Below are 23,693 nucleotides of genomic sequence, written 5' to 3'. Positions count from 1 at the left end.
TGGGGGGGTTCGACTCAGAGAACTCATGTTTCAGACTAGAGATTTCCACGCCAATTTAGGAACTACTGGAGCATCACTTCTCTCTAAGCTTCTAGTTACCCAAGCACTTATATAACCTCCTTAAGGTGAACACAAAGCAGTGCTAAGAGGAAAAAAGGCAGTGAAGAACTTCTCGGGCAGTGCTATTTTTATTGAAATTTCCCCCTTCAAAATTAATGTAGCTATTCATAAAACTAAAAACTAAAGATCATTGACAAAGGGGATACAACACTACTATCAGTTAAATTTACTAGAGACGCTAATTACATAATCATGACAAAGCAACTCCGGTATCCATTCTGATACATGATTACTGACTTTGTGGTACAACAGCCTAATCTCATAGAACACATGATTCTATTAAGACTCTGGTTAGAAATAAAACATGCTAAAAGCATCTGATGAAATATCAGCACACTTAACCTATCAGAAGAAATAGAATGTATGACATAATGGTGCTGATAACAGCCTTAACCAATAAAAACTTTTACCTTCGGCCTGATCACCGGAAACGGCAAGCAATAATTTAAATCTTTCATAACTTTTGCTTGAAAAATGATATCCTTACCATCAGACGTTTAACAGAAGAGGTGATATAGAAGATGAAGTCACGACAACCACTTCCATTCACCATCGAAATGCCATTGACCTCATAATTGATGCCCTAAATCAGTCGAGTAATTTCTTAGATACTGAAAGAAAACAAAGGAAAAGGACAACAAGTAAAGACAAGGAAAGTGCATCTACAGTATACCGTTTCATCATTGTATGCCAACATTCTTAGGATCATTCAAGTAGTATGGCATTGGGTAGACAGTTGTCATCGCACTCTGTACGGGATAATCTGTGATATCAAATCCCTGCAAAAGTACAATGCACCAATAAGAGACAAATATCACCTATTGAATCCAATTTCTATGTAATTCGTTAGTCTTCAGAAAAATTGTAGAACCTATATCAGGCAAGTATGCAAAGATACATTGGTTTGGAAGTACCAAATAACATGGTGTGTTTTTACAAGGTAAGATAATTGAATAGTAAGTACCAAGTAGGAAAGTTGTTACAATTTCAATTAAGCATGTTAACGAAATTTAGAAATTGCCAAAAAATGTCAGCTGTCCTACCCTTGCACCAGGAAAAAAATATCAACAATCGTCTAAAAAAATTAACAACGGATATGACTTTTTGGCCTTCAAAACACCTCCTATTTCTCTCCAACCAGACCATCCACATTATGCATGAAGGGATAGTTCTCCAGATTTCCTTTGCTCTAATGTCAACCCTCTGATGCTGCCGGCATTCCAACAGGTTTCTCATATTGAGACTTAAGTGGCATTGTCCATTCCACCCCACGTAGATTTGTGTAGACTGTCCACACTTAATAAGCAGATGACTAGCAGATTCTGCGGCTTCTTCACATAGGAAGCATCTATTGCATAAAACAAAAGCCTCTCTATCTTTGCAACACGTCTTGAGTGAGGCATGCATTCTTAGTTGCTACGTATCCAAAACAAACTGCTTTAGGAGAATCAAGCTCTAGTCTTCCAAAACATCTCACATGGCCAGTTATTCTCCACCGAATCAATCTGCCTCTCCAATAGCGTGTAACAACTCTTCACACTAAATTTCTTACTTTTACTAACAGTCCGTACTTTAGAATCTATTCTTCTTGCAGCAATGCTGATGTTATCCAATAAACTCAACAGCTCACTGATTTCTTTCACCTCCTCGTCATTGAAATTTCTTCAAAAGCTGAGAAGCCAGCCTTAGATCAACCCTTAATCTGAACTCCAATCTATGCTGCCTCCCCCACCCTCAAAAAGAATTCTTCTCTAATCCTGGAGCTTATCCATGCTTCGATGTACTTATTGAACCTAAGATCTCTTTAACATTTCACGCGATCCATCTCATTTGGATTCATAATCTGACCAGTTGAATCAGCTTTCCCTATGATTATCTATGCAACAACTACTATAATCCATCAATCACAAGCAAGTTGAGGTCGACTACATGAATTATCGTTGATAATGATGCTCCATTTAAGCTCATCTTACCATTATCTACTATCATGTACAATATTTAAACAAACCAGCTGCAAATGAAGCCGACTTTTTAGTCATTTTGGTGAAATGAATGGAATAAACAGGTTGAGGCTGGTGGGAACTACCCTAGATTCATATAAAGGTTGATATGCAAACTACATACTCCTAAATCACCATAAAATATTGCTAATTTTGACTCAAAATTTTTCATATACAGGTCGTTAGGCAAACTACAGACTCCTAAATCACCTTAAAATATAGACTCAAATTTTTCATAAATGACTCAAATTAGAAAGGAATAATAAGGTTACCTCGCTTTTCTTAACCTGTTGGTAGTACTTCTCCCAAACAGCTTTATCCATTTTCTGGGGCTAATATGGGTGAAAATCTTCCTCTGAATCATACCGGCTATATGGGGGTAATATGGGCAAAAATCCTTCTCAAAACATTTTTTATTTTCTTAAGTTAAAAAATGTGCAGGTATTTTTATAAATAAATATTATTAATTTTTAAGGCAAAAGGATCTGCTAGATTCTTGTACTTATATGTGTCTATATTGTGAATATATTTGTACTTAATTCTTTACTAACTAAATCTCTAAACTCATTGAAACTCGATATTTTATACCTTTTCTCATATAATGGATGGTGCGTGTAATACAATCATTTCACGTCAAGTTCCACGTCATTTTTAATTGCCACATAAAAAATAAAAGATAAAATTAAATTAGATCCCCAAAATTAAAAAAAAAATCTCTTTCTTCCAATTTTCTTCCAAATTTCCATTCTTTCTCCCCTCTCAATCCAAAGGTTCTCACTAGTAAAATGGATTGCCGACAAGATTGATCACACAACACAACGTAATGGTGGAATTACGAATTAAAGATGGAGAGGGCGACTGCACATTCGATTTGGAAAAAGTAGCGATGAACCCAAACTATAGGTTGCTCTCCCAAACCCTAAAACTAATGAAGAATCAATTGTCGTCCAAATTACTTAACCTTTAGAATCTTCTCATTCACTCCTCCCATGTGTTTTTTTTTCCTCCCTTCTTTGTAATTTTGGATTAATTTTAAATTTTTAGCTTTTTATAATTTGTTCATTGAAAAAAGGGTTTTGTGTTTTGAAGATTTGCAGATGCGGTTGGTGCCTTCGGCGGTCGGAGGAAATAAGATACTTGTTGAAGACTAAGATTGATAAGTCCATTTATTTTTTGTGGAACAATAAACAGGCAAAATGGTCTGATAGACCCTTATACTTGTATGCATTTGTATTCTGAACCTTCCTACTTAACACTTTGTCAACTAAACCCTTAAATTCATTAAAACACAATATTTTAAAGCCCTTTCTCATCACATCACTATGTGTGTAATCCAACCTCGTACATGTAAGAAATTAAATATTAAGAAAAAAAACTAAATATTTAACTTTTGGAAATTTTTGAATAGCCATGTTCTTCAACCTCCATATATGCTCAAAATTTGAGCACCAAATTCACGTCAAATAGATGAATTTTTTCTTCATTTGACTTGAAATTTCAACTAGAAGTTCAAAAACACAACCTACTAGCAACAATCACAAATTTGAATTAATTTTACAAATTCATAAGACTTATTTGTTGTTCTTCAAGTTTTCTCAAACTAATCAATGGAGTTTTCAACTTTTTCAATACTCACTATCACCCTTTACATTAATCCATAACATACCTTCTCTTTAAATTCAACACAAATAATAGTTTCAACTTTTAAAATAAAAAACATTTAAAATTTAGATAAAGGGGGCTGAAAAAAGAAATTAGGTGTGAGGTTTGATTTGTTGCAAAGAGGAAAGTGGATTGAAGAAGAAGAAAAAAAAAGTATATGACAGGTGATTTCGAAGAAAAAAAAAGAGAATGGGTGTGGTGGTAATTTTGTTGAAGAAGAAGAGAAATACGGGTGGGGGCGCGGTGGGGTGGGAGAGGGTTAATGAAGAAATATTTTTTTTTAATTAAAAAATATTTTTAAATAGAAAATAGCGTAATGATGCGTTTGGAAGCGAGTGCATTTACACATTTTTCCAACTCAGCAATATTTATGCCACATATGTTTGGTCAATGGTTAGAGGGGTTTCAAATATTGTGTTTTAATAAGTTTAAGGGTCCAGTTGACAAAGTATAAAGTAAGAGGGTTCAAAATACAAACTCATATAATTAAGTATAAGGGTTCATCAGACCATTTCGCCCAATAAAAATAATTTGTATTTGTGGAGATTCTTTTGTAGAGGAATAAAGAATGGATTTGCACAAGAAAAAATGAGCCATTTGAAGAAGAAGAAAGGCAACAATGAAAAAAATGGAGAAAGAATTTGGACAGAAAGATTATAAGAGTAGAAAAACCCCAAAAAGTTTTTTTTTTGTTCCATAATGAAGAATGAATAAATGGGGAAGAAGATGACTCTTAGATAAGTCAAAAATTTACATTTGCTATCTTTTTTGAAGACTTCACGCGCCTAAAAATGTGTATCACACACACTTTAAACAAAAGTGACACACAGAATGACAAGTGAAAAAAAAGATTTAAAATACTAGATTTCAATGGGTTCATGGATTCAGTTAGTAAAAAGTTAAGTACAAGGTTTACAATACAAACACATACTAGTATAAGAGTCCACTAGACTCTTTTGCCATTTTAGTAAAGATCATAGTTATCCTTCATCATACTTTTTGATGTATTTGTTTTTGACACCCAAATTTAAAGCCAAATTTATCTTCCATCCGTTAAATCTCCATATTTCCACATAATATTATCTATGTTGTGCCTACATGGATTTTTTTACCTAATTAAATCTAAACATTATAAAATCATTTTAACTTGCTTATAAAATTAAACCTGATCTACTAACCACCAAAATGAACTCAAGACCAAGTCCATAACTATTATGGTTTTGAATTTATGTTTGTCTAAGAGCTTTATGAGACGGGTTAATGGAACAGAGGAATGAATATTACAGAACTAAGCTTCCATTGATTGATTTGGAAATTTGGAAAGGAATATTAGAGAACATATAGGTCTGAAGTTGACAACATGTATCATCTCCACCACCAAACAAGTCCGACCAGCCTTGAAACACCTTTAAACCACTATGTAATCGTCAGATCTCTACCATCACCAAAAAATCGAAACACCATCCCTGAATCATTGAACAGAGCAACCAAATAAATATATTCTCGAACAATATTAAATATTTTAGATATATAGAAGTTTTCTCGTAGTTTCTTTGAATTTAGTCTTACCTCCCCGTTTCACCATCGATAGCCACCAGAAACTAACTTGAATCCTCCATCTTCATTGTTGAACCTCACTTCACTTTTTCGACCATCTGAAACCATTAAGAAAACAAAGTACATGTAGAATGTTTGTAAAATTCTACCTATTTTGAATAAAATGCTAATTAATCAATTTTATGAGTCGACATTAAAGATGAAAGTTAGCTCTAATTTACTTAACAAAAATATTGAATTGAATGTTAAATCTTTATTATCTAAAACAAATTGTTGTTTGATATGAAAGAGGAGATATAGGCTTTTCTATGTTTGTTCTAGCAGAAACGCCTATAGAGAAAATTTAAGCAGAAGAATCAAGTTGGATTTATTTTGATTAGTGGATTAGGTTTAACGTGTGGAGTAGGTTAAATGAATTAAATAATATTTTGATATAATTAGGAAAAAATAAAAGGATAAACTACCTTATTAGACATACATTACTACTATATATACTAATATTATCTTTACTTTTAAACAATTACATAGATTACCACTTTTAATATTTTATACCATATATTAATATATTATTTAAAAATTCAATTAGATACCCACATCCCTTAAAACTATTATTGATTAATTATCTGCTTAAATAACTCTTTCACTCCAAATCAACCATTATCTCTTAATTCTCCCCTCCAATGTTTATCACTCAATTATGTCTCCTCCTTTTTTATTCAAGAATTTCACCTTACAATTTCATTTCAACAATAGTTAATCTACTCTCTTCTTCTCAAGATATCATCACAACAAATTCTCCTGAACCCAAATATTATTTTATATTGTTTATTTATCACGAGTTCCAATCACAGTAACTGCTACTGAGAAAACTTTCAATTCATAGTGGGTTTTGATTGTTTGTCTCCGAAAGAAATGGATCTTAGTTTTGATTATGTTATAGTGGGTCTTGATTGTTTGTCTCCGAAAGAAATGGATCTTAGTTTTGATTATGTTATGCCACAGTGCAAAAGGATCAAAGGGAATATTGTAGAGAGTTTTTGTTTGCTGGTGTTCTTCTAAGACTTTCTTTGGTTACTGTGATGTGGATGTTGTAGTACCAATATGCTTTTTGTATATTCCATATTTAGATACACATAATTAGATGTATATGCTTCTTCTTTTTGTATATTCCATATTTAGATACACATAATTAGATGTATATGCTTCTTCTTTTTGTATATTCCATATTTAGATACACATAATTAGATGTATATGCTTCTTCTTTTTGTATATTCCATATTTAGATACACATAATTAGATGTATATGCTTCTTCTTTTTGTATATTCCATATTTAGATACACATAATTAGATGTATATGTTTACTATGTATTCGAGATACATGTTTTTGGATATAACATATGCAATTGATACTTGATACATCAAATTCATACTAGATACATATAAAAGATACATGAAATTAATATTAGATATATATATAAATAGATACATAAAATTAATACTAGATACGTATAACAAATACATGAAATTAATGTACTTGTATGACACTCATTTATCTAAATGTTTAGTTTGTTGGATACATCATATATTGATAATAGATACATCAAATTAATGAATTTATTATTTTAAGAGTAATAATTTGAAATTAATCAAATTACATTACCAAGATATACATGTTTTTATCTTATATTAATAATATTAATGAATTTACTATTTCAAAGAATAATAAAATGAAATTAATTATCTATGTATTTTGAAAATCCTAAATTACTCCTCTAATTAAGGAAATAAGTTACAACCAATTAATTTAAATAAATAAATTTTGTATCTCAATTTCAAAATTCGACAGATACATGTATCTCATGGATTCAGACTCATGTATCCTAATCATGAAATATGGTAGAGGAAGTAATATTTGAAACTATTGGGAATCTTAGTTATTAAGATCTAAACTAGTGGGATTTATGTGATTTGCCCAAAATAAAATCCATCTAGACGCCATAGGTCTTTATGTGGGAATATGAATATTTAATGGCTACAGGCTAAATATGATCTTAAAGTTTGATGACAAACACAAATAAATCAAAAAAAATATAACAAAGCGTAGATACAGTCATTTTCAAAGAGTATAGAGGTAAATATTCCTTTTTTCATTTCTAATACATCAAATCAAACAATGTACGTATTAAAATAAGGTGAAATGACCTAGAAAACTCATGTACTTGCTTCATTTGTCACATGGAACCTTCTACTCATATCATATATTATTAAAGATACCATTAGATACCCATATCCCTTAAAGTTAGTTATCTGCATAATTAAATGATCACCAATTCAAGCCTTCATATTAATCAATTCTCTCTCCCATCTCTCATTAATTATCTGCACATATTTAGATATCTTTGAGAAATCATGAATATTAATTTATTTTATTTCTATGAATTCAAGTCAGAAATGATTGATATGCACATGCAAAATATTTATTGATCCACATAAAGTTTGATCTTAAATGAGTTATTTGTTTATATGTGGAGACACACCAATATTTTGGTCTTCAATGAAGCAAAGATTAGTAACTGGTTACAAATCTTCAAATCATGCAAAAAAAAAAAAGTTATTCATAAAGCAAGTCTAGAGTGTGTTTCATTGAGATTACTGACCTATTATATTTTATAAAAAAAATATGAGAGATTTCTTTGAAAACGCGTATTAATAATCATGTATGAAGATAATGTTGCATGTATAACTTAATTAAAGGGAGAATACATCAAATGAGATCAAATTAACATACTTGATCAAAGTTTTTTTTTCAATATTTAATCCTCAACAAAATAGTGAGATAGATGTTCAAGTAATACTTGTTGGTGTATTATACCACGAATAATATAATTATAGTTGAAAATAAAATGACAAAAATGAATTAACAGATCTTTAGGCGGAGACGTGGATATTTCGCTCTCTTTAAGAAGATTCAAGCACACTACGACATAATCTACACTGATCCAGCAATACGTCTATTGACTTGTCCCCTCCAGGATATAACAGTCCAACAACGTCGTACAACTCAAACAACTCCAGATCAGTTGAAGAGTACAAAACTCCACAAAAAGAACACCTTCGTTCAACATATAATTACTCTCTTTTGCATAGTGAATTAATTGAAGACTTAGAATATTATTCTTTGTCTCAACTCGCCCTCTTTCACTACACTAACTCAATATATACACAATATACCACTTCTCATCTTTTCTTACACTCTTTCTCTTGTATATTTCTTGTTCTCAAAATTAAAATAAGAACACCACTATTTATATGTGATGAATTATTCCTTGCAATGAATAGGAAGATAATTGATAGTAAATTGGATAAATGGATAGCCCAAAGGTTACATAAGTTACAAGGTATAATGAGGTAGAATAATGAATGGAATTATTGATAGATCATGGCAAGAGTGATTACGAGAGTTACACCAAAATAATGATCACATTCTTGTCAACTTGTACCCACTAAAATATGCACTTAATATTTTTATTTTAATATTAAAATGCATAAACACCAACATTCCCCCACTCATTTCAATATTGAAATAAGAGAGTGTTTCACAATTTAGTTGAAGATAGACTATTATGCATAATGAAGGTGTGCTCTGCATTGGACCTTCACTTAGTAAAACAATAACTTTTATTCCAGAGTTAGTAGTGGTCTCAGACTTGAACTATGACTGCTACGGGAAAATAAAGTATTACTGCTTACGCACAATAATAAAGATGACATAAGCTTTTAAAGCCAACACATTACGGCCTTGTGCTATCTCGATTTTCATGAGTATTTTTCAAAACAAGCTCATTCTCATGATAGAAAGCGACCTACTTTCATACTCACATAGGTGAAATCTGTCAAGGGTGCTCCAATTATTTTAACACCTCGCTCATATGAGATACAAACTTTCATTAAGAGTTCAAAGACTCAACCTCCACAAATCAATATAGGATAAATGCACTCACATCATAGTGATTGAATAAAATTAATATTAGTGCATTTCACAACAAGTCATCATATGACTCGTTTTTTCCATTTAACCAGGTTATAGGATCTCTAGTCCCCATGTTGGGTTTCCTCATAAATGACTAAGAATTTATCAGCTTCAATTTCATCCCCTCAATGTGTTTCAGACCCTTTACCTTGCTAAGGCCTTATTTTATGAATTTGCAAGCTATTGTCACATGTTCTAACACAATCGATATTGATGGTATACCAGTGATCAATATGATCTCACAATATTGTGGTTTTTTCTTATGAGCCTGAATTTACAGTTACAATAACGATTTGGTATTCTATCAATAATATTAGTGCTATCACAATTAATCAAAATTTTAAAAATTAAATTTTCAAAATAAAGTGTTTGATATAATAAAATTAATCACTTTTTCACTAGTTGAAGTTTGATTATTTCACTTCAACCTCCAAAATAGAGTTAGCAAACAATATGATTTGTTTTTCTCACTTCCATCAAATAGTACCAAGTTTTCTCATCTGCACCAACAAAACTTTTAAGTATATCATAAAAAAAAATTCATAAAACAAGCCACCAAATGTAGTACCAAGTAAATTTACTTGTACATAATATCATATATATAAAGTGCAGTTAGTCACATATTTCATATTATTTATTAATTAGGCTATCAAACTCCTTTTTTCTTTGTCACACCATTTTCACAATTGAATCAAAAGGAGTTGCAAGACTCGCACAATCAATAAGATTGCATTTCACAAATTTTTCAATATTATTAGATTTGACATGAAAAATTTCATCACATGTTTATGATATTTTTTCATTCCAAGAATGAATTTATTCTCACCCAAAACATTTCATGTTAAATGACCACTCAACATGTTTTTCATAATTTATTTATAATTTTCATGTTAGAGCCAAAATCACCAAAGCATATCCAAATAATAACATGTGATTTATTTATCATAAACAAATGCACTTGTAATACCCTTTTTTTTAGAGCATTTCTTAAAGATGCAAAAATCATTTTTTTTCACAATGACTTTTTCCTCATTTCGTGAACCCCTCTTATTTTAAGAATTTAAATATCATTTTTTCATGAAAAATAATATTACTTTATTCATGAATATTAGGGAAAAAAAATTTCTTTAATTCTTCTTCGCTTGAATTGAGCAAGAAAATAATTTATCCGTGCATCTCTTCTCTTCCATCTCTTGAAAGAGCGACATTGAGCAGAATGATGTTGAGTTCTTCTATCTTGATATCCGCATTTTTTCAAACTGTAACAAAAACATGAATCTCTCCTTAAAATTATTGGTGTATTATTCCACGAATAATAGAAATTACAGTTGAAAATAAAATGACAAAAATAAATAAACAAATTTTTAAAATCATGAACGACCCTTTCCTTTTTGGTTATATTTTAAATCTTCACGTGATATGTTTAAGACTATAATATCAAAGTACATTTTGATCTATTTGATGAACTACATTTTTACTTTTTAAAATTCAATGTCAAAATTAAAGTGGGTCATTTTATTTCTAAAGGGAGATAATAATTTATAATGGCTGTACTTTAATTTTGATGGACGTGAAATATTTAAAAGTAGTTTAAAAGCCGCACTAGATTCCAATTTCAGAAAGGCGGTTGCGTTCGGTCATGAGGAAGATTTTTCAGCAAGTAAAAATATCAGCCCTCAAATAGAGTGAAGAGTGAGAAAAGTGTGGTGTGGATAAGATTAAGAAGATGATGAGAAGATCATTCAGTGGTGGCGGCGGTGGCGGAGGAGGAGGAGCTAATGGCGGCGGCATGTTAAGAGCCGTTCAAAGAGCAGTGAGGACAGGTGGTACTATAAACGGTGCCGCCCAAGAGTCCTTCTCTCACTCATCAACCACTAAAACAGCCAAAAGTAGTACTACTAGCGGCCACGCGTTTCAGAACAAAGCGAGTAATAACGCCGTTTCTCTCTCCTCTTCATCGCCTTTATCTACTCTTCCGTTATCTGCTGCTGCCCTTGCACCGGGCACCTGGGATTCTTCTTCCGAATCTGAAGAGTGGGAATGTTTAGAGGATAATAATAATAATAGTAGTATTTTATTTGATGATTATATTCTGGGTCCTGTTCCATCAACCGACGAAGTTCATCATGCAGTTTCTGCACTTCACCAGTGAGTTCCTCTAATTTTCTTTTCTCTTGTTTGTCCGTCCAAATATGTGATAATTTGGTGCTATTTCTTCTTCATTTCCAGTAAAATGACACCGTTAAAACCAGTTGATTGCTTTGTTTACAAGTACAAAAGCTCTGCCATTACAAGTCTATTTTTCATGGGATAATTAATGGGTAGTTATGTACGTACGTATTCACATTTTCGTGTCTCTGGGCCCTGGAATATATTTTTAGCTGTTAAGTAACCAGCTTCCAGTTCAATTGGAATCAAATGATACTCCCCGTCCGAATTATGTGATAGTACTATTCAAATTTGGAGAGTTTAACTTTTTTATTTTGATCACAAATTTGGACATGAATTTACATATTTGAAAACAATGGAGAAAGAGTTTAGTCACAAAAATTGACAAGTTAAAATATTTGCAAGGATATGAAAAGATTATGGTTAAACAAAAACTTGTTTGATGTTGGAAATCTAGAAAGTGTCGCATAAATTGGGACGGATACAGAGTAGTTCCCTTTTGTGCCGGGTGTTTCAGGAAATAATTTATTTTGTTAAACTTCTGTGACTAAATGCGGGAGTTTACTGAAGTTGGACATTCTTAGTAATGTGACTCAAACCTACCCCCATAGCAAGTTTTCTTTTTACTTAGTCTGATCTCTTTGTCCTTAATTTTTCTCCAAATAGACCAACTTTGAATGCGTTAGCCATTTTTACACCTAGTGGATGCGGTATACAAGAAGGGATCAATGAAACGGTTTTTGAATTTCTCAAAGTAGATGGTTACATTACAAATTACAATCATTTCCTAGATGAACAAGCTTGTTAGTAAAATTGTGCCAGACTGCCAGTTATGGTCCCTTTTCGCCCTGATTTATTAATTTGACATTGACGGATGGCTACATTAGAAGTGAGGCCCTACTTCTGCTGGTGCGAACTGGTAATAGAAATCCAGAATGTCGAGACATCAATTTGGTTGAGAAAACTTATTTGATGAACTTGGCCGTGACAGTAAATTGTGATGTTCATCAGTTCTCGATAGATATCAGGAAGGAAGGAAGAATTCCTGTTACTTTCCAATAGCAAGCTGCGAGCCTTTGGTTGTAAATCTCCCAAATTTATTCAAGTGTCATTGTTTGTAATTAAGTTAATTAATGTTGTTATAATTTTTTGGTACCTGAAAACTTACCTCATTGAGCTCTCAACTAGAATGGAGATCTTAACTAATTTCAGAATCATGTGGTAACTCTGCCTTATTATGATAGGCAACCTTGTCTGGCCTTAAGTCTTCTCCTTCTCTTTCTTTGTCTAAATTACAACCTGAGGAATTCAATGATGTGTTATGACTTATGAGTATATCTTTCTTTTAGCTATATTCCAATAATTTATACTTCTCATATATGGCTGCAGATATTAATCTTTATTTTTGTCGTATTTATTGTAAATATTCACTAGCTTCTGTTTTATATTGTTGGACTTCCTAGGGTCCTTGAACCAACCTATTTTGCATATTCCACCAACGACGGTCTTGGTTACAAATCAAATGAGGATACAACAGATGAACTCACTAGTTCAAGTAACCTGACGCGTGAAGTACTCTCTTCCAGTGGATCTGTGTCTGATTGGATTGAACCGTCTATTCATATCTGTAATTCGAAACTGTTGCAGTCATATGGATCTAACCGAGTTTATGATGCTTTCCATTTGCTGCAGACTGAACCTTCTATTCAGGTACTTAAGAGTGCACCTTCAGGATTTTTGTCTTTGAAATTTGTTAGTGTATACATGGATATCAGAAAGAGTTGCTTAATTTCACACTTCTGATTGTAATTGTGGTGTAACAAGTAGTCTTAGACCTTTTAGTATAGAATCCTAAGTTGCTCAGACTCTCCAAAAATGTTGCCGCACCCGTGTCAGATCCTTCAAAAATACACTATTTTTGGAGGATCTGACACGCACCTGTCGACATTTTTGAAGAGTCTGAGCAACATAGATAAAATCATAGTCCTTTGTTTGATTTCTTTTCAATAATCGAGGCATTGGCTCAACAGACAAAATTCTTAGAGAGAAGTAGTAATTTATCAGTTACCTTTGCATTAGATTGCATGGAGTTATTGTTGTTCGTAACTTATTAAAGATACTAAGATATTGTCTGAATGGTAATAGTTATATTTTTGGGCATACTCTATCATTTCATAATCAGCTCTTGATGACACACAAATTCCCTCCTGATTTTTTTAGAAAATGGTCATTTCACTGTCATCTGACAAGGCTGTTTGGGATGCTGTTCTGAACAATGAGGCGGTTCGGGAAATCAGAGACTCACTGAAACAAGGTTTGTACTACATATGATTTGCAGAGTAATTTATCTTTGGGAGTGTTTAGACATTTGCACCTCTGTTTATACTTTTAGCTGTTGAGTGGTCCAAGAAAACTTTCCACTTGTAACGACACTGCAGCATCTGTTTAAGCATGTTATGATGGCATACTTTTCTCTGTAAGGAATAAAAGCATCCTATCCTGCACAAAGTGTATACTAAGACAATGTTCAATGACGCTAGCTGGCTATGAGCTTTTGCTTGCAAAATTTGAACGAGGAAGAATCGTAAGAACTCTCTCAGTACTCATGGTTCAAAAAACCTAATTAAATATAACATAGTCACTACAAGTACTTATGTTCTTATCTGCAGCAAAAATGGCAGTCGTGGTGGCTTTTATGTTATCAAAATTAAATGCAGTATCTTAGGATCTTACCAATATACATGTACTGATTGAATGTAAGAAGATTATGATTTTCTATTAACATTAGCAAATAGAAACCTCTGATCTCTTTTTATACAAGCATAATTCAGAATTGTCAATGGTGCAGTTAATATATTTGACTACTCTGCATTTTAGTTGATGCAGCTGATAATGGCTTACAAGCTGGAAATTCTGAGGAGGGTCTTGAGAAGTCTGATTCAGATGAGACAGTCGACATAATCAGTTGGATTGTTGTGAACACCAAGGAAAAAGTGTTGGAAATAGTTGAGAAGATCATAGAGTTTGTGAATGAGTGGTTTCAGCCTCCTGAGGAGGAGAAAACATCAGAAGGGAATACTGATCCATTTGAGGAAAAACTGAGAACTTCCTTCTTCCTTTCCATCGTAGTTCTGCTGGTTGTTGTTGTTGCTCGAGCACAATGTGCGTAGACAACATAATTCGACGACATTACAGTTGGTAGTCCCCTTTCACTGTACTTTTGGAAGTGGGGAGTTGCAGTTTACTGTCTCACAGTATATGAAGCAAGAAACTAATTCAGAATTTTCTTGCGTACAGAATAAATGCTTTTGCCCAGAATTTTCCTTTGCTTTTGTGGTTTTTAATGATTTCTTCAATTTCACTGTTCTGATGTAATTAATGAGTGGCATGGCAACTCAATTTAATCCAAATATCCCCCCTTATTATGAACTGACATCAAATTATAGTGTGTAGACTGTAGAGTAAAGAGTTTATCTGATGTGATTATTGTGTCTTGCTTATTATTTTATTACAAAGAAAAATGCATCACTTCTCTTTTACTATAAGATGATTTATTTATTTTTTGGGTAGGAGTGCTTCCCCCGACTGGAGGCTTAAGCGTGCAAATTAGAATTAATCGAACTTTAATAATTGAATACCAAGAGAAAAAAATTAAAAAAATGGATGAGTCCTTGTCCACTTCTCTTTTACTAGGTTATTAATTACTGGTCAAGTTTTTCCACAGATATGACAACATTATATTCTTCTTGTGTTGATAGAATGACCACATCTTGTTTTGTTTTCTTTCATGGAATGACAACATTGTGATGCTCCAATTTGTTCACAAAAAAACACTATAAAAATAGGGCCAACATATGTTGATGTATTCACATTATTGTGAATGATGGTGAACAATGGTGCACCCCAAAGGAGTGTGCCTTAGAACACAGGTGTATTTTGGTCTACTCCTGTTTTGGACCCAAAATATGCTTGTGTTCTCAGGTCACCCCTTTGGGATCACCTTGCTTTTTTATTATTTTATATATATATATATATATTTCTTTTAAAGCTCTTTGTTTTTGTTGTTGACATTTTTTTGAATTATATTCCTCAATCATCATTCAATAATTATCGACCCATGATATTTCTATTATTTTTACGATTGTCTTTGAATGCTACTACTGGATCGAGATACTTTTTCTAAAATTTTACTAACTTATTCATTTATCAGATGCAGTGAAAAATCGTTGAAGCATATTGATGAATTCTTTTTCTATAAAGAATCACTCGAAGAGGTGGATTCCGTCAACTCCATTACCGTCAAGAAGCCACTGATAATTGTGTGTTTCTGACGGCCATTAAATCGATATTTTCATCGAATTTTTCAGAAATTCCAACAGTGGATTCTTCAGTATCTACACTTAGTTGTGTTCACTTCTTTTGTCCATTTGAGAATGGTATATTACACCAACAATATTAGAATATATTTTTATTGTGACACAATGACCACATCAGTATGTTATTGCCTTGCAAAGTTGCCCTACAATACCTTCTTCTTCTTGTTTTATTTAATGGAAAAGGATCTGAAAAATACTCTAACTTTGGCCGAAATTGTTGTTACGATACCAAACTTTATGGAGGACCTCTTACCCCTGCACTATTTTAATAGTGTATTTATGATGTTCACGTAGGCACATATATACCTTTAAAATACACTATTAAATAGTACAGGGGTAAAAGGTCATTTCCAAAGTTTGATATCGTAACAGCAATTTCGACCAAAGTTGAAGTATTTTTCAGACCATTTTCCCTTTATTTAACATTTGGTATTTAATATTGGGGTTTAATTAATGAATTTGCGTATTGCAATGTATATTTTTGTAGAGATGCTCCTATGAAAGTTATTTTTTTATGAGCGACTTGACCCTGAAATCTTTCATTAAGAAATTGAATAAAAGAATCTTAAATCATCCCTAATCCAGTTACAATTCATATTGGGTTCTTTCAAAGATAATGTCTTCCAAAAGTATTTGATGGTTATTTAAGATCTTATGTAGTCAAGCTAATTTGTTTTTCTTCTCTTTGGGGTTTTGAATTATGTGGTTCTTTTATCATAAAATTAAATTAATAGAGAAAAAATTATTTTTGTATTTTAATTGACTTGAAAGGTCAGTATATGATTTCTGAAAATGTTTGACAAGTATTAGAATAATTTAAGGTAAACTTATTATTTTTTCACTTTTTTAAAGCAAATGCAAACGAGAGCTCTAAGTCTTCTGTGTGTCTGTATAAGCATAAATTTTTTATTGAATTCAAATTCATAAAATAAGTTCGACTACATTAAATTTAAGACGATATAACTTTTTATTTATAATTCCAATTATATTTCAATAATATATTTCTGTAGTGTAAAACTACAAGTATATAATTTTAAAATATAGAAAGTGCAATTACCACATAGCATAATTGATTAGTTATAGTGACATCAACTTTTTACTTGTGGTGGCATATTATTTTAGACATCATTCTCTGTTTAGTTCAAACAACATCATCCTCTCTTTAGTTCAATTGAGTTGAAGTTTTAATTTGGAGGTCAAATGGCACTATCGTGCATTCCAAGAGTCCCGATACAAATCCTTAAATTTTCTTAAGAAGAATTTTGCTGCGTTCTTATCAGGTACTTGGTCTGCAATAGACTTTCCAGGCATGAAGAGAAAAGAACTCTTATCATCTGACACCAACATCACTAAGCAGCACAGCAGACAGCAGCTAACTTACCTAACAACAGGTAGAAATACAATTCCATTCACATTAGGCACCCTCAAAATAAACAATAACAAAGTGCAAATTGAAGAAAATTGCAGTAATTGGAAAAGAAAATTTGCTTCTACAGACTTCCACTAACCACTCAGCTATACCTATGGTAACCGACATGTCATAAACATGGGGAAAATCATGCACAGAAGATCTAACCGAGAGATAATAAATCAAATTAACACGAACAAGTGTTAACCAGCTATTTGACAACCTCCCACTAATTCTAGACAAAACAATGGACAAAGAAAGAGGAGAGATATTTTGCAAGTAAACAGAAATGTTTGGTCAACTACCAAAAAAATAATAATTTACGCATCCACCTTCACACTGATGAACATCGTGCCCAGGATGTGACCACCAAAACAAAATAGGGACGGGCAACCATCTTTACTAACAAACCAGTTTCGAGTAGATCCTGATTCATGGAAAGGAGGGGACAAAGACGAAAGAAAAATCATGTATAGTTAAGCAAAAACAACTAAAAATAGACCCCCCACCCCACCCCCAAAGAAATATAGGTTCAAATATAACCTAAAGAATACAAATGATTCTTCAGAACTAACAAGTGCCTAGATGAGTTCTTCCTGTACGCCAAATATTAACTTGTCCACCAGTGAAAGGATGAATCAAGAGATCTTCTGAAATGGGGAGCCATCCCTGCTATCAGTACACGCTACTAACAACCAACTGAAAGAAGTTAGTCTAAAACAGAAGGTTTAAAAAGGAAAAAGAAACAAAATAATACAGCAATAGTGAACCTATATCCAAAAATACCAGATGCCAAAACCAACGCTTAACAGAAATACTAAGCTTCCACACATTATCCAAACTCACCATACAGGCTAAAGTTCAACTACTCAACATCTCAACCCCAATAGAGCCCTATGCAAAAATATGATCGACCACACCAGAAGCTTGAATGGTCCTACAATCTTAGCAAAGACATTTAGGTGTACTAGTTGTCTCAAGAATACCAGACATTTGGTGGATCAGTAAAGAGAAGACCCCACTATGACAAACAGAAATATAAGGCATTAATGAGCATAGTTCCTACATGAGAACCCACACAAGAAGCCATGTCTCGGGTTCCAACCAAAACTATCCACAGTTAATTTGTGAACACCCGTCCCACCCAAGTTCTTTACCCAAAAAAATTAAATAAATTAACAGAAACAAATTACATCTCAAGAAAATGATTGGATGAGAGCAAAGCCCTGAAGAGCAAAAAGTAGAAAAAACACTTCTGCGGAGATGTAGCTTGAAATGTCTCAACTATGTATTCACAAGAATAAAAGAAGAGATGTACAAATATATTCATCCTCACAAGATCTCCTATTTACTATGTGATTCAACCACTTTGTCTGCTAGTGCTTTCCGTTTCTCTAAGACTTCCGAGCCACAAATCAAAATCTAAGATAACAATGTCAAATTCAAAGTGACTGCTAGCTTCCTGCTATAGCAGTGCTCTTCATTGGAAGAGTATTGAAATAGTCATGTACTTGATTCCCACACACCCCGCCCCCTTCAAATAAAAAGTTCATAACCAGGTTAGAAATGTCCTAGTTTAGCCCATCACATTTAAATGCTACTCATCCTCACAGAAATTCCCATTTGCACAGAAAACTTTCTTGATAAACATCACAGAAAATCCAAAATAAAGTTCTAATTAAGATACCCAACAAGAAGAGTAATTTTCAAACACAAATCAGTCCAGCACGGGATATCATATTCCAATACAAGCATCTTTTCCTGTCACAAGACATCTGGAAAATGTATCAGAATGAGTAATAAAATTAATTCGTAGACATGTGAATGCAGTCATCATACTATCAAATTCACATACCCTGGGAACCTTGAAAATTTGAAGATGCATCACCTTTTGGGAGGAATAGCAGAGGCAAGCATCAGGCTGCTTTCTGAACTCTCAATAGTTAAATGACCCCAGAAAAGTAAAAGAGATAACCAAGTTAAAAGAAAAAAGTAAAGGAGGATTAGTGGTGAAAAAGCTAAAGTGGAGAGAAACACACAAACTGTCAGTGATTAGTCATCAAGAAAATCCAACAAATCATTAAAATAAAATTTGAAAAACAATGCTGGAAGGCAATCCCCAGAATTAGTGGTGAAGAAGCCAAAGTGGAGAGAAACACACAAACAGTCAGTGATTAGTCATCAAGAAAATCCAACAAATCATTAAAATAAAATTTGAAAAACAATGCTGGAAGGCAATCCCCAGAAACGAATCCTACAAAAAGCATAATTAATGTCCATAATCCACTGATTTAATGCTCCAACACAATCTGGATGAACTGAATGTCTCATCTCTCTGCATAACAGTACAACAAGGTTAAAGATGTGAGTCTGAAACTTCCAACAACTAAGTCATGGCAAGAGGGAAGAAATCAGGTGAAATGCTCCAACACATCAGCCTGCCAAAATATTACAACGTTAACAAAGGAGAAGAGTTAAGAATGAAAATCATCCAGTAACAAATAAATTATGAAATGCTCACTGCTTCAGAAAAAAATACTCCCGCCGTCCCATTTTATGTGGCAACATTTGACCAGGCACGGAGTTTAAGAAATAAATGAAGACTTTGAAATGTTTACCAAATTGCCCAATAAAAAATTAGACTCACTTTTCTCTCTCCTCATAAATGTATTGGAGTATTATTTTAAGATTAAGTGGGACCAACAACGGTAAAAGAGGAATTGTACCTTTAAATACTTACCATATTAGGAAATGTGACATTCTTTTTGGGACTGACCAAAAAGGAAATGCTGCCACATAAAATGGGACGGAGGGAGTAGTTAACAGAAAGGGGAAAGAAAAAGGATGAACTAAAAAGCAACCAAGTATTCGTGGGACGGAAACAAGCTTTAATATAGATACTTGCAATCAAGAAAAATCTCATATCTTTCAAGAATTCATGAACATACAAACCAATACACACATATTACATATATATATATAGAGAGAGAGAGAGAGTTAGGTTGCTGGAGAACAGGGCCGGCTCAATGCCTTTGAAAATAAGGCATCCAAATTAGAGGGGCCCGATTTTTAGTAATACTCTCTGTTGGTCAAGTTTGACTTGACACCGAGTTTAAGAAAATAAAGAAGATTTTTCAATTTTGTGGTCCTAAATTAAAGTTGTCAAATATTCCAAAATACCGTTAATCTTGTGGCCTTGAACATGCCGGGTGTAAAGTTAAAATTAAAGTGTTGCCAAAAAAGGAAAGGGGTCATTCTTTTTTAAAAAGACTAAAAAGGAAAGGATGTCATTCTTTTTTAAACAGAGGGAGTAATAGAATTATTAAAGTTTTTTTAAAAAATTGTAAAGCCTCATTCTAATTTATTTGTCTTACATTTCTTTTTAGTTCGTTTCAAAAAGAATGATTCTTTTTTTCAAATTTTGATTTTACTTTCCACCCAACATGTTCAAGACCATAATATTAAATGACACTTTAGTGTATTATACATATCATAGTTTAAGACCATAAATTCAAAAATCTTCTCTACTATCTACTATTTATTCCGTGTTGAGACAAACCCAACAAACAATTGAAACAAATTGAGTACTATTTATAGAAAAAAAGTAAAAAAAAATAACTTTGCATTCTAAATATAATCTTAAATACATTAAGATAGCTGAATAGAATTTAAATTAAAAAAATTAAAAAGAATCAAAAAATTTAAGGTCTCCAATTTAAGATGCAATTTAAGATGTATACATGTGTAAATGCCTGAAAGGTGAACATCAAAGAGCATGACAAAATAGCAAATTTGAAAACAGATTTGGTAAGAGATTTCCAACCTAATCGTGCAGGGTGATACAGCAATTGCATCATGACTTCATTTCTGACATGAACTTCTCATATTCTGCATCCGCACCATAAGCAGGCTTCTCTGCTGATGATGGAGGTGCATGAGTTGGTGGATTTGGAGCCCAAGGAACATTACTCATACCCTGTGAATAGTTCCCATTGGACTGGGATGCAGATGGAGGAGGAGGTGGTGGTGTGACACCATAATAAGATGGATAGCTGTATGATGATGTTGGGTATGCAGGCTGAGCATTAGGTGGCATTGCTTTGACAGAATTGCCATACACACTTTGAGATTGCATTCCAGGAGGATAGTTTTGCTGTGCCTCACCAGGAGATGTATAAGTTTGTTGGTTTTCACCAGAAGAAACCGTCTGAGCAGGGGCACCAGAAGATGCTGCCGGAATTGAAGGAGGATACTGCATTCCATATGGAGGGATGGGTTGACCTGCGACAGGAGGATACATGGCTGCGCCAGGAGGAGGAGGTGGGTACTGGGCATATGGCGGAGGCACAGGTGGTCCCCATGGAACTGGAGCACCAGGTGGGGGATAGCTACCAGGGGGATTGCCAATGGGACCACCAGCTGCATACCGCTGGGATGGATATGCGCCCATGCTCTGATTAGGAACCGGATATGAAGGCATTGCCGGAGCAGGTCCTGGAGGCACAGCAGGCTGAGGCGGCTTACCTGCAACTCTCACAGCAATGGTTCTTCCGTCAAGACGGTGGCCATTCATGCTAGTTATAGCACTATTAGCTTGTTGAACATCCGCAAACTTAACAAATCCATAACCTTTACTCAGACCACTTAGACGATCCTTTATAACTTTAGCCATTACAATGGTACCAATATGAGAGAATAAATTGATCAAACCGTCATCTTCAAGAGTAGGTGGCAAGTAACCGATGTACAAGTTTGTCTCGTCAAACTCCTTTGGCTTTAGTATACTTGACCCTAAGCCAGGATGTGAACTGGCACCAGCACCACCAGTATTATTATTGCTTGCCCAAGGAGGATTGCTTCCTGAGTTTCCAGCACCAAGAGCTAGCGCTGCTGGGTTTTGCTTTGTTAATGATTCAGGAATCGTACCTCCCAACTCTGCCAGAAAATTCTGATACTCATCATCCATTTTCTTGCCGGTAGTATTTTTCACTGGACAGTCGATAGTAGGATGTCCCCCATCACCACATATTTTACACAGAACGTCACTCTTAAAGGTGGTGGTGCGAGAAGGACATGCATACTGCCTATGCCCTGGTTCACCACATAGCCTACAAAACTCCTCATCTCTAATTGTTCCATTCAAAGCAGCAAGTTCCTTAAGTTGTTGCCTCTTATGTTCATTGAGCACTTCATCAACAGGCTGCAAGAGCTTCTCTATCATAGCAGCAGCACCTTCAAGTGACTCCTGGTTCTCAGCTTCCACTAACACATGTAAATCTTCGTTTTCTGCTGGGTCAGGTTTTAAATTCCCCTTTTGCTGGAACCTACCCTCCTTGATTGACCCTTTGCCTCGAATTACAATCTTTGCTCCCGTCTCCTTTTCCATCCTCTTCTGAGTATTCCCTCTTGGACCAATAATCAGCCCAATAAAATTATAACCAGGGAACTCCTTCATGGGAATGTATAGCTTCTTTTGAAGCTTGGGAGGCCTATAATCAGCAGGAGGCTTAAAAGCAGGGTTCTTCTTAATGATTTGTGATATAATCTCTTGTCTCTCCCTATTCAGCTTTTCTCGTGCGCGATACTCCCTGGTGTTTATACGAATTCCCATATTATCATATATAGGTTCAGGCGAAGGCGACCTAGCACCGTCAGGTCTATCATCTAAGGGCATACCCGATTGCAATTTCCTACTAATTTCAAGTAATCTACTATTAAGAGCTTGGATTTCAGGATCGAACTCAATACCTCCAGTGAAATCTTTCATGAAATCCGGCAATTGAATAACGGGTTTGGGCTCATCATCAGCCCACCTTGACTTCCTCTTTCTTCCGGTCCCACTCCCATCACCGCCGCCGGTCCCATCATTGGTTGATTCAGTGGGAGGTGGGTCCCAACGGCTCCTCCGTCTCCTTCTACTGCTGGTTTCTTCCTCACCGCCTGATTGGTCCCTGTCGGTGCCGCTGTGAGTATTTGTCAACCCGTTTTCCGACAATAACGGCCTCTGAATCTCGCGCTTCAGAGTGAATTCACCTAATTTTTGCTCCTCTGATGCTTGATTTGGACCGGTATTGTCAGAAGCGTGAAGTTGGGCATCATATGAAGCTTGGTTTTGTGATGAGTTGTGATCTAGGGTTTCAACTGAGGGAGATTGAGATTGGTAATCCATTGTACAGAGATGCCAATTGGGGAAGGCAATATGGAACAGGGCGTGTATTTATAGACTTGACATTTTGTGGTCGTACCAAACCACATCCAAGTAGGTTTGGGTTTGGATGCTATTCTTCTCCATCTCTTCCAATTTAATGTCACCACATTTTACGCAAGTAAGTTTACACTACCTTTTAAATAAATAAATGAATATAAAATA

The 23,693-nt window shown here is 34.0% G+C and overlaps 2 protein-coding genes, 2 long non-coding RNA genes and 1 other non-coding gene across 9 annotated transcripts in view; 2 read left to right on the top strand and 3 right to left on the bottom strand.

Moving 5' to 3' along the window:
• Positions 1-3,373, bottom strand: part of LOC102592717 (uncharacterized) — a 7,171-nt gene extending 3,798 nt beyond the window's left edge. The window contains exons 1-3 of one of the 4 annotated variants that reach the window (XR_001474831.1): positions 2,393-3,373; positions 794-899; positions 608-703 (exon numbers count right to left, since the gene is read on the bottom strand). This is a non-coding gene — a long non-coding RNA (uncharacterized lncRNA). The remainder of the gene's footprint in view (positions 1-607; positions 704-793; positions 900-2,392) is intronic. The other 3 variants (XR_001474834.1, XR_001474830.1, XR_001474832.1) reach the window with 3 other exon arrangements.
• A 1,511-nt stretch (positions 3,374-4,884) lies between these two features.
• Positions 4,885-5,714, bottom strand: LOC107062791 (uncharacterized). Its single transcript, XR_001474820.1, has 2 exons — positions 5,352-5,714; positions 4,885-5,248 (listed from the first exon to the last, which is right to left on the bottom strand). It is a non-coding gene; the product is annotated as an uncharacterized lncRNA (long non-coding RNA).
• A 5,277-nt stretch (positions 5,715-10,991) lies between these two features.
• On the top strand, positions 10,992-15,034 carry LOC102592161 (uncharacterized). 2 transcript variants are annotated; one of them, XM_006358179.2, is made up of 4 exons: positions 10,992-11,518; positions 13,003-13,249; positions 13,760-13,853; positions 14,426-15,034. In XM_006358179.2, exons 1-4 carry the CDS (start codon positions 11,097-11,099, stop codon positions 14,707-14,709), a joined length of 1,047 nt encoding a protein of 348 aa, XP_006358241.1. In that variant the 5' UTR covers positions 10,992-11,096; the 3' UTR covers positions 14,710-15,034. The 2 variants fall into 2 exon arrangements, with proteins under 2 accessions (XP_006358241.1, XP_006358240.1); XM_006358178.2 differs by having other exon boundaries at positions 14,417-15,033.
• Positions 15,035-15,448: 414 nt separating this feature from the next.
• On the top strand, positions 15,449-15,529 carry MIR398B (microRNA MIR398b). Its single transcript, NR_127280.1, has one exon. It is a non-coding gene; the product is annotated as a microRNA MIR398b (primary transcript).
• Positions 15,530-16,984: 1,455 nt separating this feature from the next.
• On the bottom strand, positions 16,985-23,492 carry LOC102591493 (branchpoint-bridging protein-like). The gene is made up of 2 exons (XM_006358177.2): positions 21,147-23,492; positions 16,985-19,761 (listed from the first exon to the last, which is right to left on the bottom strand). Exon 1 carries the CDS (start codon positions 23,490-23,492, stop codon positions 21,177-21,179), a length of 2,316 nt encoding a protein of 771 aa, XP_006358239.1. The 3' UTR covers positions 16,985-19,761; positions 21,147-21,176.
• Positions 23,493-23,693: the final 201 nt, after the last annotated feature.

This window comes from Solanum tuberosum, unplaced genomic scaffold (genome assembly GCF_000226075.1).
Source record: "Solanum tuberosum cultivar DM 1-3 516 R44 unplaced genomic scaffold, SolTub_3.0 scf00271, whole genome shotgun sequence".
Classification (NCBI taxonomy): Eukaryota; Viridiplantae; Streptophyta; class Magnoliopsida; order Solanales; family Solanaceae; genus Solanum; species Solanum tuberosum.
This window is presented reverse-complemented; position numbering and strand designations above follow the sequence as displayed.

What these genes read in the sequence shown, in the direction of transcription:
- LOC102591493 (XM_006358177.2), bottom strand. Translation starts at nt 23,492, where the DNA reads ATGGATTACCAATCTCAATCTCCCTCAGTTGAAACCCTAGATCACAAC.
- LOC102592161 (XM_006358178.2), top strand. Translation starts at nt 11,097, where the DNA reads ATGATGAGAAGATCATTCAGTGGTGGCGGCGGTGGCGGAGGAGGAGGA. An exon ending in AGACTGAACCTTCTATTCAG is followed by an intron (nt 13,250 to 13,759) that starts GTACTTAAGAGT and finishes TGATTTTTTTAG; the next exon opens with AAAATGGTCATTTCACTGTC. An exon ending in CAGAGACTCACTGAAACAAG is followed by an intron (nt 13,854 to 14,416) that starts GTTTGTACTACA and finishes TCTGCATTTTAG; the next exon opens with TTGATGCAGCTGATAATGGC.